Source organism: Homalodisca vitripennis, chromosome 2 (genome assembly GCF_021130785.1).
Source record: "Homalodisca vitripennis isolate AUS2020 chromosome 2, UT_GWSS_2.1, whole genome shotgun sequence".
Taxonomy (NCBI): Eukaryota; Metazoa; Arthropoda; class Insecta; order Hemiptera; family Cicadellidae; genus Homalodisca; species Homalodisca vitripennis.
The window spans coordinates 60785592-60798487 of record NC_060208.1 but is presented as its reverse complement, the minus strand read 5'-3'; the positions used below and the strand labels follow the sequence as shown (position 1 = coordinate 60798487).

General features: G+C 31.3%; 1 protein-coding gene across 2 annotated transcripts in view; it reads left to right on the top strand.

The window, feature by feature from the left end:
* Window positions 1-1250: 1250 nt before the first annotated feature.
* The window catches only part of LOC124354027 (vacuolar protein sorting-associated protein 18 homolog), a 58571-nt gene continuing 46925 nt past the window's right edge, over window positions 1251-12896 (top strand). Inside the window, exons 1-5 of one of the 2 annotated variants that reach the window (XM_046804176.1) lie at window positions 1251-1818; window positions 4353-4539; window positions 6361-6521; window positions 9709-9885; window positions 12065-12112. In XM_046804176.1, the coding sequence (XP_046660132.1) occupies window positions 1732-1818; window positions 4353-4539; window positions 6361-6521; window positions 9709-9885; window positions 12065-12112 (660 nt within the window). In that variant the 5' untranslated portion in view covers window positions 1251-1731. The remainder of the gene's footprint in view (window positions 1819-4352; window positions 4540-6360; window positions 6522-9708; window positions 9886-12064; window positions 12113-12896) is intronic. The other variant, XM_046804177.1, reaches the window with a different exon arrangement.

Sequence of the window (12896 nt, the reverse complement as noted above, 5' to 3'; positions counted from 1 at the left end):
CGACAACGAGTTCGTAACAAACCACTTTTGCCGATATTCTAGGTGACTGCCAACAACATGTCTTAGATAATTTATAGAGTAACAAATAAAAACATAGAAATAGTAAATGACTATCAATGCCGTAGTCTAATTATGTTTAAATGCATTTTAATTACTGTAAAAGTCGGCGCCGTCAAAACACATTGTCGGAAATCTAAAGAATTCCATGCGCGACGTCAAATGACGTTGTCGGCAGTGAAGTGTTAACTCTATCGATGCAACCACCCTGTTTTTTTTTTTATTAAAAGACAAACGAATTTATTATGGAAGAAAATTTAGGACTTGCTCTTTGCGGGTGGTATAAAAATCGTCAGTGCAATTTTATTTTTACCAAATACATTTACCAGTGTACTTATATTACAAAAATGATAATCAAAATATGAGAAACATCAATAGACAATTATAAAATAACAATAGAATACAACAATCCGGTACAACAGCAATAGAATACCAGATATACAACAATAATAAAACAAGAAAAGAGCAGCAATATTATCAAAAACTCAAATCCACATACCATTTACAGAGGCAGCATGCACTCGAAGCAATACAAAATTTACAACTCAAGAGAATAAAATATGTATTTAACAATAAATAACATTCAGTAAAATAATTTTATTAACAATACATAACAAGCTATTTTTACAATCAGGGATTGCTTCTGGTTGCTGGAACTGAGAACTGGTGTTTGCAGGCTAAAACGACCCTAAATGCTGCAAAGTGTGCAATATCTTTCATTGAACTCTTTATCTGTTATTTTGACCAATTCTGCCTATTTCTAAGCTGTGTAGGAATAACTCAATTCGGTGTTTTAGTATGGTTCTGTCTTAAAACCTAAGCCCGGAATTACTCATTGAATTCATAACTAAGATGACACCTAAGGTTCTGGCCTTTGTCCTTCGTTATAAGAACACCTAAGAATGAATTTAGTGTAGATGTGATGACGGGACATGCATTGTTCTTGTTAGATCTATTCTGAAATATAATTGTATCATTGTTGATGTTTTGTCATACTGTTTATGATTAATGGATAGTATAGATTTTGATATTAAGAAATTTTAATGGTGCATTTTGTTATACTGGCCCTACAGGTAGCTCAGACTCTGCACAAGATTCTTATTGTCCAGATGTACACAAAATGGTTATTGTCCAGTCCACTCAACTGTCCAGCTGATGTTATTGTACTGAGTTGTATTGAGGCTGTCAGCCCGTCAGCCGCTCAGCCGATGTTTTTCAGATTTAATGTCAGTTTCAAGTTAGTTTCATTATGAAGGGCTATATCATATACACTTGATAACAGTTTGATAATTCTTTGTAATTTGTTTTGTAAACTTTGATTAACATTTTGTAATTCTTAATAGTAAGCTACATAATAGTAGTTGTCAAAAAATCAACATTCGATAAAGAATTTAAAGAATAGGCTATTTAGTGGCTAATACTTACATTCAAGGAATTGCTTGACACGATGGGGTTGAAAAATAAGTATATTTAAATCCATGGTACAATATAGCAGTGCTGAGAATATTTCTAAAATAAGTGAACGTGAATCCAGTTAAATTACACAAGTTGAATCACCATTTGAATTGTTAGATTAGGTTAAGACTCAACGAGGTTAGGCCAAATTCGCTAATCAGCTGAATTTGACTTTTGGACTTTCTTTTCAAATAAACTAAATCAACTAAGAAAATAACCATGACATCACTGTTAGACCAATATGAACAAAATTCTCAGAGAACTGTGGGTCCTACTGCACCACCAACTCCAGCTGGACCAGAAGTGGTAAGTTCAATCCTAAATAGTTCTTAGAAATAACTTAAAACACTAGTCCTAGTTACAAATGTAAAAGTTTAGGTTGTTAATTTATATATAAAAAAAAACTTATAACATTTTTAATAGGATTTCTGTCAATTTAATATAGGCTAAGCCTAATGAATTTTAACACAATAAAAATGTACTAGACAATTAATAACAACCTCAGTTAGCGAACTAGGTATTCACTTATCTTCAACAAACAGTGGTTCAGGAGGGGATTGATATAAAACAATCCTTTACTATATTCCTAGTGATATAACGATGTTCCTTGGTAGTTGGGCTCCCTTAATGTTAAAAACGTTTTAAAGACTAATATGGCTTATAACTACTTTGGTATTTATTTACAATACCGTGACCATGAAAAATGGACTTTTTTTCATGGATTGGGCATTTATAGCAAAGTATTATTATCACAGGTGCATATAAACTGGGGGGAAAGTATATTATTGTATTATATTGATGCTTTTCGGGCATTATTGCGTTAAAAACGGAAAATAACCGACAAAATTTTGTCGAACAACACTTGGAGGGTTAAGGATCAGGGGCATCACGTGATCTGGGATTCGACTTTTGCAAGCTCGAGTTAATTTTTTTTCTAAAAGAGCAAGCAGTGCGCAGCACTGCGCAGCGGGCAGGCATCGTTGAAAGGATTAACGTCATCATTTCAGTAAAATTGCCAGAGGTACTGTCAAAAACAGAGTTTTCAGAGGATTTCAAAAAATCGTAACTCCTTTGATTTTCGTTGCCGACGAATTTTTTCTTCACTATTGTTTTCAGGAAGAATTGTAGTTTTCAGAAAAAAAAAAATGAACATACCTTTCCATGGTCACGATATTGTAAATTGATACCACTACTTTGACTGGAAGATAGGCTGGAACAGAGGTAACCTTCCCTTCTTGACTTTTATGACTTAGATAATAACTGTTATCTTTCCTCATGGGATCTCGACAGAAAGCAGCCTGTACCCTAACTTAACTTGTCCTGAATATCTTGTCTCGTAAGTGGTGCAAAGGTCATTTTAGGACTATGTGAAATGAGAGTTCTACCATCTTCTTATACTAAGTGATCATAAGATACTGGCTTATCTAATTTTAAATTGCTAAGAAAATAGTCCTAGAACAAACTTAAATTTTGTTACTGTTCTAGTTATGTTAGTTCTTAGCGTATGAAACTACAGTGGAGTCCCGCTAATCCGAACACGTGTAATCCGAACGTCGGTTAATCCGAACAGGTCCAGGAGGAATTATTTATAACGATAATGAACAGTTATAGGAACTAATTACTTAAAAAAGAAAATGGGTGCATCATTTCATACATAAACAAAGAAAACTTTAATTAAATAGACATACAGTATTTTATTAAGACAAATTGTGTACGGTACAGTACATAAATAATGAAGTTAAATACAGTACCAAATTGAAACTTATAGGTTAAGTATGAGTTAAATTACTGTATTAAGAAGTGATCAAACAAAAATTGAACGTACAGTACTGATATTATTATTCAGTACAATATTAATTGTTAAAAGACATAAATTCAGTTATTGTCTTCTGTCGCATTGAAGAGAGTCTATTGGATGACGCGTAGTTTCACCATCGTGTCATAAACATGATATCGGCAGGTGTAGCAGTAGCCTGTTGCTCTAAGTATCGTAGTGCAAGGTTAAGCGCTGCTGCACCGTCTGCGTGTGGCACCAACTCTCCTTTATCACCCACGTTCTTGTCGTCCCGTAGCGCGTGGACCCGTACAATATCCAGTACGCTCACATAGCTTAACAATAGAACTCTCACACTAAATACGGTAAATGTGCTTAGTATTCGCAAACACGTTTATTTGTCAAGAAATACAATGCAACAGTCAGAAAACATGTTTTAATAAACAATGTTGATAATTCTATATCAAAATAGACCCATTCTCAAGTTTAAAACCGTATTTTTCTGTAATTCTGGCTAATCCGAACAATCACATAATCCGAATAGGGCTCGGTCCCAATTAGGTCGGATTAACGGGACTCTACTGTAGTTTCATAATTAGTTGGTTGTCTTAATTTTTCCGGCTCACATTGTATCGAAAATTGTTAACACAATTAGTTTTAGGTTAAAGTGTTATGGCTATCAACAGTGAGGTTTACATAATTAGTAATTGTGTAAATAAACTATTGATATGGTGTTAACCAGAAAACTGAGATGATAGTTATGACATTGACTGCATAATCCTAAAAAGTAATAAAATTGTATTGTTTAAAACTTTAATGCTGTAATTTTCTTTTTCAATGTTCTCTTCGAGACGGATTACGGATTCCACACTTCTCCCTTTCCTGCTCTCAATACATAAAGGTCCCCAAAATCTCAAAAGCACGTAGAGTAAATAGTAGGCTGAAAACATTTTCTAATGTAAACAATTATTTAAATAAGTCAATAAATAGTAGCCTACTTAGTTGTGCCTTGGCTAGGCTTCAGAAAAATGCTAATAAACACGATTCTATGCATACTTTTTTGTAGAAATCAGCATCTGGTTTCATCAATATGGCAATAGAGGATGAGACACCGATGTTCTGCAAGCAGAAGGTCAACTTCGCTCCTCCAGACAGGATCATGCACATGTGTGTCAGCAGTGAGCTGATAGTCTTGGCTATGAACAATGGCATTCTGTTCCGGATAGACCTCAAACAACCAGAAAAACATGAAGGTATCGTTTTGAGTGGGAGTCCGATATTGTTTTGACTATGGTATATTAATAGTTACCTAGATACCAGTGAGTGATTATGTAAATGTTTGAAGTAAACTGTAAAAGAAGTATATCGACAAAATATGTTCAATTATTGAGGTAACCACTCATTGAGGAGACCAACACTGCCTCAACAATACTGGTTCATGATGTTCGTGACAAAGTGGCTATAATCTTTCCAATTCTGGTTAACACTTAAATTGCTGTTATGAACATTTTAACACGTATATCAGCATCTCATGCTACAGTAGAATCAGACTGGCAATGGTATCCCCAGTGTGCTCAGCAGCTAATGCGTTTAGATGTTGTACCAGTTGACCCACATTCTTTTTGATCAGGTGAGTTTTCAAATTTCCTTTTGGAATATGTAACAATGTCATCTGATGCAATTTTAGATGTGTTTTAAAATTACTCCCCTCTTCCCTAAAATGGAGGGTTAGGGCAACTAAAAACTTTTAGATGGGTTAAGATTAACTTAACTCTTACGAACATCCTTTTTTGGTAGAGAGATTTTTTTGTTCTAACAGTTACTCCAAGTTACTTCTTAGTTGGATAGTATTAATGATTTCCCAACTAATGTAAGTTGTTTATCAGTAATGTTGCTGATATATTTTGCCCTTAAGTATAAACGTAAATAATTAGTGCACAACTGAATTAAATAGTGGTTTAGGGAAGGTCCATACTGATTCAAGGTGGATGGTTAATTTTTAAATCACTAAAACCTAAAATGGTATACTCTTTCTCTTTCAAGAAATATTATATACACATTTGATTGTCAATAAAATGTCAAGCTCTTGGGGTGATTCTTTAGTCTAAAAGTAACATGCCTCAAAATTATGCTTTTTCTCAGATTGGCTATGGAATATTTCTTTATCTGTTATGTCATTCGAGAGGTCTCATGCTTAAAATATTTTATGTAGTTTAATTGTATCTTTTTAATGATATTTTGCTGTATGATCTATACCTAACAGGTTATATTAGTGATAGAAAGAAAGTGTTAAAGAAGCAGTATTGTTTAACTGGTTTGTTATTTTACATACCAATTTTACATTACAAAAAGTGTCCTTACTGTAACAAAGATGTATATTTGTTGTGCCTTGATGAGAAAGTTTGAATTCTCAACCCTAGAAAAAAAGACTTGTGTATTTCCAGATATAATACTATAATACCAGTTTCCCTTATTCCAGACTAAAGATATCTCAGGTTCGGTTGCAAAACATTTGTGTTGAACAGATGTTGAACAAGTTATCTGAATGTAGGCTACATGCCACGTTACCTTTAACTGTAATTTAGTGATTGATTATTGCAGTCATTATCGTTTACAGATATCATTTGAAAACTAAATATGTATGACTAGCTTAACCTAATCCTTTTCATACTGTTCAAGGATCTTTACAGCTCCTTGCTTCCAAAAGGAAGTTGACGTAAGCTTTTTAATGTTAATTCAACTGTTTTTGAAGTAATACTTTGCAGTGTTTTATGTGTTGCTGTTTTTCAAATGTGTTATTTATTATATTAATTAATTGTAATTGTGAAAAAATTATCATACTGAAAACATATTGTATCATCTTAAGCACTTTTGACAGGAATGAAAGGAAATTAATAAGGCAATAAAAAGATGCAAATTTCAGGTTAATTTAATATTGTTAGGTATGCTGTTATCACCTACATTATCTATTACACAATGTCACCAGGATAAAATTCTTCATTACCCAGTATTACATATTATTATTTTTATCTGAGGAATTATTTTATTAACTCCCTTCTTGTTCTTTTTTGCAGAAATTGAGTTTTCCAAGCTGAACCCTCAATTGAAGTTAAGTGGAATGTTCCTGGACCCAACGGGTGACCATCTGCTGATGAGTTTCGTGCCTCGCAACACTGATTCGCAGCTGCAAGCAGAACTGTTTTACCTCAACCGAAAATCCAACAAAATAAGACCTGTGAGTTGTAACTAGCAATTCAGTTCTATTACAGTAATTTGTTTTAGGAATTGCCAACATATTTTTCAAACAGGTTTTAAAGTAGCCAGAATAAATTGCCCAATAATTCAGACTCAATATGATTTTGTTATACCAAAATAAAAATTTGTATAATGCAAGTATCGAATTTTATATTAGTTTTGTTCTTTATTACCATTGAAAATTCATTTTTCTACACTGTATTTAAAAGTGCAATATACATTTAAGTATGTTAGCTAACTATGTTTTAAACAGTTCAAAAGCTGAGAAAACCACCAGTTGTATGATTGTTTCAATTATAGTATATAACATTTGGATAATTTTCTTGTAAACAACAGTAGGTTAATCAGTGAACGTTTTTTGCTTTTGTAGTAAATAAATGTTTGTTGGATTTGATCATGTTTTGTTTGTAGTTTACTTGCTTATTTATAGTTTATGTCACACTTTTATCTAGTTTTGAATGTTAAGTGATGCAGTCCTATTAATTCATAGTTACTCGAGTAAAAGCACCTTGTTGTCCCTTAAGCAATTTTTGTGTATGTTATTACTTGTTAGATTTAATCATACATCTGCCTTGTACATAATATAAATATTGAATATTCTAATATTATCATTTGGAAAAGAGTAAAAAAAATCAAAATAAAATAAATAAAATTCTGTAAAGTTGAATGTTTTTATATTTGTGTAACTATACTGTTACAAAATGTAAAATGTTTTAGCTATCTTTGTATATATCAAATTTATTTTGTTATACAATTTTTTAAAGAAAGTAAGTAAATAGAATTATTGTTAGTATAAATATTTAATGTAGCCTGTGACATGTTTAAGGTTTTTGCTTTTCAAATTTTGTTCTTCTAAGGGATATATCCAGCCATATGTGTTCCTCTGATTCTTGTACTTCTCCACAGTCATCATTCATCAATTTCCCTTAAACCTGTATTCATTAAATATTCTGGAGAAGGTGTCCTGATGCATTCCAAATACCGGTCTTAATACTCCTTACAGGTCTAGGAGTTTAGTACAGCCTTCTTTTAAAAGGACATGAGCATGTTTGATTACTCTGGACGAGTCTTTTCTTTGTCTCACATCTGAAACTTTCTTCCCAGTTGTTTACAACAGCTCTGTTATATGAGTACACAACTTGTAGTGATGTGGTTATCTCATCTTTCGAGTTATCATTTCAGTACCAGTGCCAGTTCAGAATCTGATACAATAGCAGACATTTGTTGCAATGGAACATGATTTTTTCAAACATTTTTCATTGTTCAGTGATACAAAGAATCAGTAACAATACTGTTGTACCACCATGTTGTGTGTTAACTTCACTAACTCTAAAACATTACTGAACAACCTTACTGAAACTTGATTAAGTAAGTAGTTATTCCTTGTATTGAGGGTATGCATATCTTGCCTAAATTTAAAATGATACAAATTTTCCTTAACATTAACTAAATAAGAATAAATATACATACTAGGAAATGTCATTATTTGAAGTTCTTAAAAAAGGGCAAACATGACTCTCTTTCTGGTATAGGTGACCATATCTTTTAAAGCAGTCTAACTATCATGATATTTTAAGTTTTGAAGAATGGAAACCTATAAAATATTGGAAATTCTTAAATTGAGAAAAAAACTACTGTAGGTGGTGCGTCAATTCTTAAACATGTGTAAATTATTCTCTGTGATGCTCAATAATTATTAATAATATTGATTATTTTACAGAAATCAAGTTATTTAGAAATTAACTCAAATTAAGTATGTAGATAGGAATTAAGGTGATTATCATTTATTTATATTGTTGATATGTTGTATACTTTTTAAAACTTTGACTTCCATCTTTAGGCATAGGTACCAACATAAGGCAGCACGTTGTATGCCTAATTTTTAGGCCAATTTATTATCATCTGAAATTCTTAAAAATTTTTAGAATTTTAAATTTCAGACAATTTTATAATGGGAACTGTATTTTTAAACCTAATAAAAATATGTATGAAATTGTGATAGTTTTTATTTTGACTCGTATTGCGGATATAGATATTTCTCCAAATTAAGTACACTTATAATTTTGAAAATATATAAATTATCAAAAACTTTGATAGAACTTGTGAATTACAATATAATTAAATATTGTAGAGGCCTGCATTTGAAGATGAGTTATAAACTCAATAAAATTATTATAAGCACCATTAAAATTATTTGTATAATACATCTAGGCATGTGCAATTGTGGATATATACATATATTTATTGTACCAAATATTTTTTGTTCATTAAACTTCATTAAAATTAAATTAATCTATTCCCACTTATAGGAAATGAATGAATATTGAGTTGTTTGACAGGTAGTTAGTCCTGCAGTTACACAACAGTTTGGTTATTTATACAAACCATGCATGACATAAACAGCTGTATATAAAATAATTGATAGATAAAAATTAAGGACTGTAGTATAATGATTAGCATTCAAGCTCGGTAAGTTAGAAACCCAGATTTAAGGCCAGGTAGAGCAAGTACTGTACTTATTGAAAAATTCTATTTATTGAAATTTTACATATAAAGATGAAATTTATGGAACCATAACTGTGTTGTTTTTGTGACATTAGTAGAAAAGCATTGATCTTTTTGTACTTATCCACCAAGTTGATATTCTAAAAATGTTTAAACAAAACAAGTAATCTGAAAAATTAAAATATTGATACAGAAATTTTGTGTTTGTGATAAACAGAAGTAAAAATCATAATAATATCGGTTTAGTTTTGCTATGGAGCTTGTAAAGTAATTATTATGGCTCTTGTAATCAACAATGAATAATTTTTATTTTTATTACAAGTAAGTTAAAAAGGTTTCATAACTTTCTACAACTGAGGTGATCAAGCAACCAATTTGCACTGTTGGTCACTGTATGATAATAAATCTTTTAAAAAATTTATGTGTAGACAGTATGAGTGGAGATATATTATATTAACATGCTGCATCTTAAATAACAATCAAGAAATGCTTGTTCCTCATTGATATTAGATTGGATTTGATTCACAGCAAAACCTGCTCGTACCCTTTCAACCATGTACCATGAAATTAGCTAGTGTATGACCACATCATTCTTGGGCTTATCAAATTCATTCTCGTTTTGTTCAGATGATAATAGCACAGAATGTGTGTGGGTGTTACAGACATCTAAATTCCGTGGACACGAGATTACGGCCGTGGGCTGGAACTACAACAACGTTCGCTCGGACACCACCAGACCTCTCCTGCTGGGTACCTCCAAAGGTCTCATCTTGGAGACCGAGTTGTCGAACGATTCTGAGAGAATATTCCAGTCCAGTCTTGAGCAATATTGGAAACAGGTGAGTCGTTCTCCAAACAAATACAATTGACACTAGTCATCTTTTATTTAACTGAGCATTATATTATTTTGTTTATATAGTGTTTATCATTTTCTAATTCTAATTGATCTTTACCTTTTCGCATGTTGATTCACACACATTACGTTCGATATTTCTTTAGATGGATCTACATTGGCAAAAAAATTTGGATTCCATTTTAATCATTCAGAAAAAAGCAATCCATATTATTCTAAAATTGCAATGGAATGCATCAGTTAAAATTCATTTCCCTCGATTGGGGATATTGATTATTTATAGTGCATATATCTGTACCACTGTATTGTCAGTCAAAAATTGTGTAAGTGACATTAGTACCTGTGGCGACATTCACAACTATAGTACCCTAAATAGTAATAATATGGTTGCAGATTGTCATAATTTGCAATTCTATTGTAAAAAGCCAAAATATTTGGGTGCACATTTCTTGGAACCATTCCAAAATTAATAGAAGAGACTAAAACGTTTCAACTAAAAAAAATTCTTTTTAATTAATTTTTCGAAATTACCTAACCAACTTACCATTATATTCCTTCTTCGAATTAAAAAAAATTAATAATGGGTAAAGATTGTATGTGTTTTATGTTACCATTTATTTTATACTTATCTAAATTATTCATAATTAATATTGTCTATTTTTATCAACTTTTATGGGTTTATTGTGAACTTTACAAACACCCACTATATGTTTATTGTGTTTATATTCTTGATACCATTCATGTGCATCATGTGTAAATTTTGAATAAAGATGTTTCTGATTTCTGGTGGTCAGGAGCATTTCCGATTAGACATTAGACATTAGACATTAGACATACTTTATTTGCACAAGACGTTTACAATATGTACATACACATAGAAAAACAGGTGCATCGTCAAACCTTATAAAAAATTAATAAGGTCAATTAGTATCAATTTACAACTACAGAGAAAATAAAATACTTATCCTAAAAACCAAGATACAAATCACTTTCAAAATATTCTTGTAATGAATAAAATGCTGTGTTCAATAGTTCATTTTTCAATTTTTCTTTGAACTCTTTTTGGTTCATTTCCTTATATGCCGCAGGTAAACCATTGTACAGCTTCAACCCCGCATATATAGGACTTTTTTGAAAAAGAGCTAAGCGATGGGATGGATATCTTAAAACAATCAAATCTCGTTAGATAATCTGGCACGTGATCTCTGAGTGTGGGGTCAGGTTTTGGTGACAAGCTGAGGTCACAAAAGCAATTTGTTTTTTTTTTTTTACTTCGTACTAGTTCTAATAATGTCTTGTAGACTGTGTGAGCATCATTACTACTGTACTGAATGGTTTTAAAAATGGTCTTTCTCTCATTTTTGAAACAAGTTTTTTTAATATTCTGTAGATTGCAATTCTTTGTAAAAGTTCAAAAATCAGCTGAATTTACTCCGCTTTATAGAGCTACTGATCTGTTATTTTCCTCAGCTGTTTTTACAACAGCAACTGTTTAGCATTTTATAGTAGCATTTTACAATAGTTAATGAAATAATGTATTATATCTCTTTTTTAAGTATATAGACAAAAATATGTTTAACTTATATATGAGAATCCAGTTCAATGTACTAGTAAGTTGAGTATAAATACCGGGCGGTTTTAATTAGTATGCCATTACTTTGCTGTTGCCGACGGTCAACTTAATTTTGTGCCCACTAGGACATGCACGGAAAAACAGATTGATAATGATTGGCGATGGGTTAAAATGATAAAGTACAAAAGTTCAGATGTTTTCTAAATGATCATTTAAAATATAAAAAAGCTAAAAAGCATTTGAATGTGTATTAATTGTGTCTTCAAAATGTGATACCTCCTAGAATTTTCGGACTAAAAATAAGGTAAAAATATTTCAAGTTTAACAATGCTTGTACAGGGCAAAAATCAATATGGCCGGCTCTTAGTTCTCCTTACCTTCAGCTGCAAGTAATTCTTCTTTCAGTAAAAATTTTTGATAGTGTGGGTTGTTACTTGTGTTGCTGGTAATGCATGAGATGCTGAAGTAAAATGTTGGTAAATCACTTAAAGTTGTGATAAATTATTGCCTCAGGTACATGTTAGCATTAGCTACTTTACACATTTCTGGTTCATGTAAATAATATGTCTATTATCTTGTGCTGCTTGGATAGTTGCCAAACTACTTGCCTCTCTATGGTCCCAAGGACGCTGAAGGAATGGTATGTCTTGTAGAGTGTGAAATAACTTTTTTAAATATTTCAATTTTAAACTATTATGCTAATAAAACTCAATTTTTATACACATTGTGCTTGATTTCTTGTAATTTTTTTATCTAAATTTGTGAAGATTAACAGTCTTCACAAACACAGAAACAAATAATAAACAGTAAAAGAAATATATTTAAAAAAATTGTATATCAACAATGATATTTACAAATAAAATAATATTAGTGAGTATTAATAGAATACATTAATAATAATAATAATTAGAATAATATTAGTTGAGTAAAAAAATACATTTAACTGTTTTGTTTGTCAGACTTTTTGTAGTTTTCATTGTTTATGTTCCATTAATCTTTAAATTTTGTGATTGATGTCCTGTTTACCGATCTGATGTTTGTACTCTTTTCCATACATGTGTATTCTTGGTGAGAATATTGTTATTGTAATAGCTTTATTCAACAAATCATAATACGAGGGCTATCCAGAAGTTAGATTAAATTTTTATATAAATAAAAAGTACAAGAAAAAATTGTACTATAAACATTTGAAAGTGACACTAAAATACTATTTTCAACATAGTTACCATACACATTTAGGCACTTATCATAGCGGTGAACTAGTTTTAAAATTACAGCATTATACAATTCTGCCTCCTGAGACTTCAACCAAGTAATCACACCTTCTTCTTTAATCTTCTCATTGACTTGAGAGACAATTTCATCAGCCACAATGCTTGGCTGTCCACTTCGTTTGTCATCATGCACATTAGTTTGGCCATTTT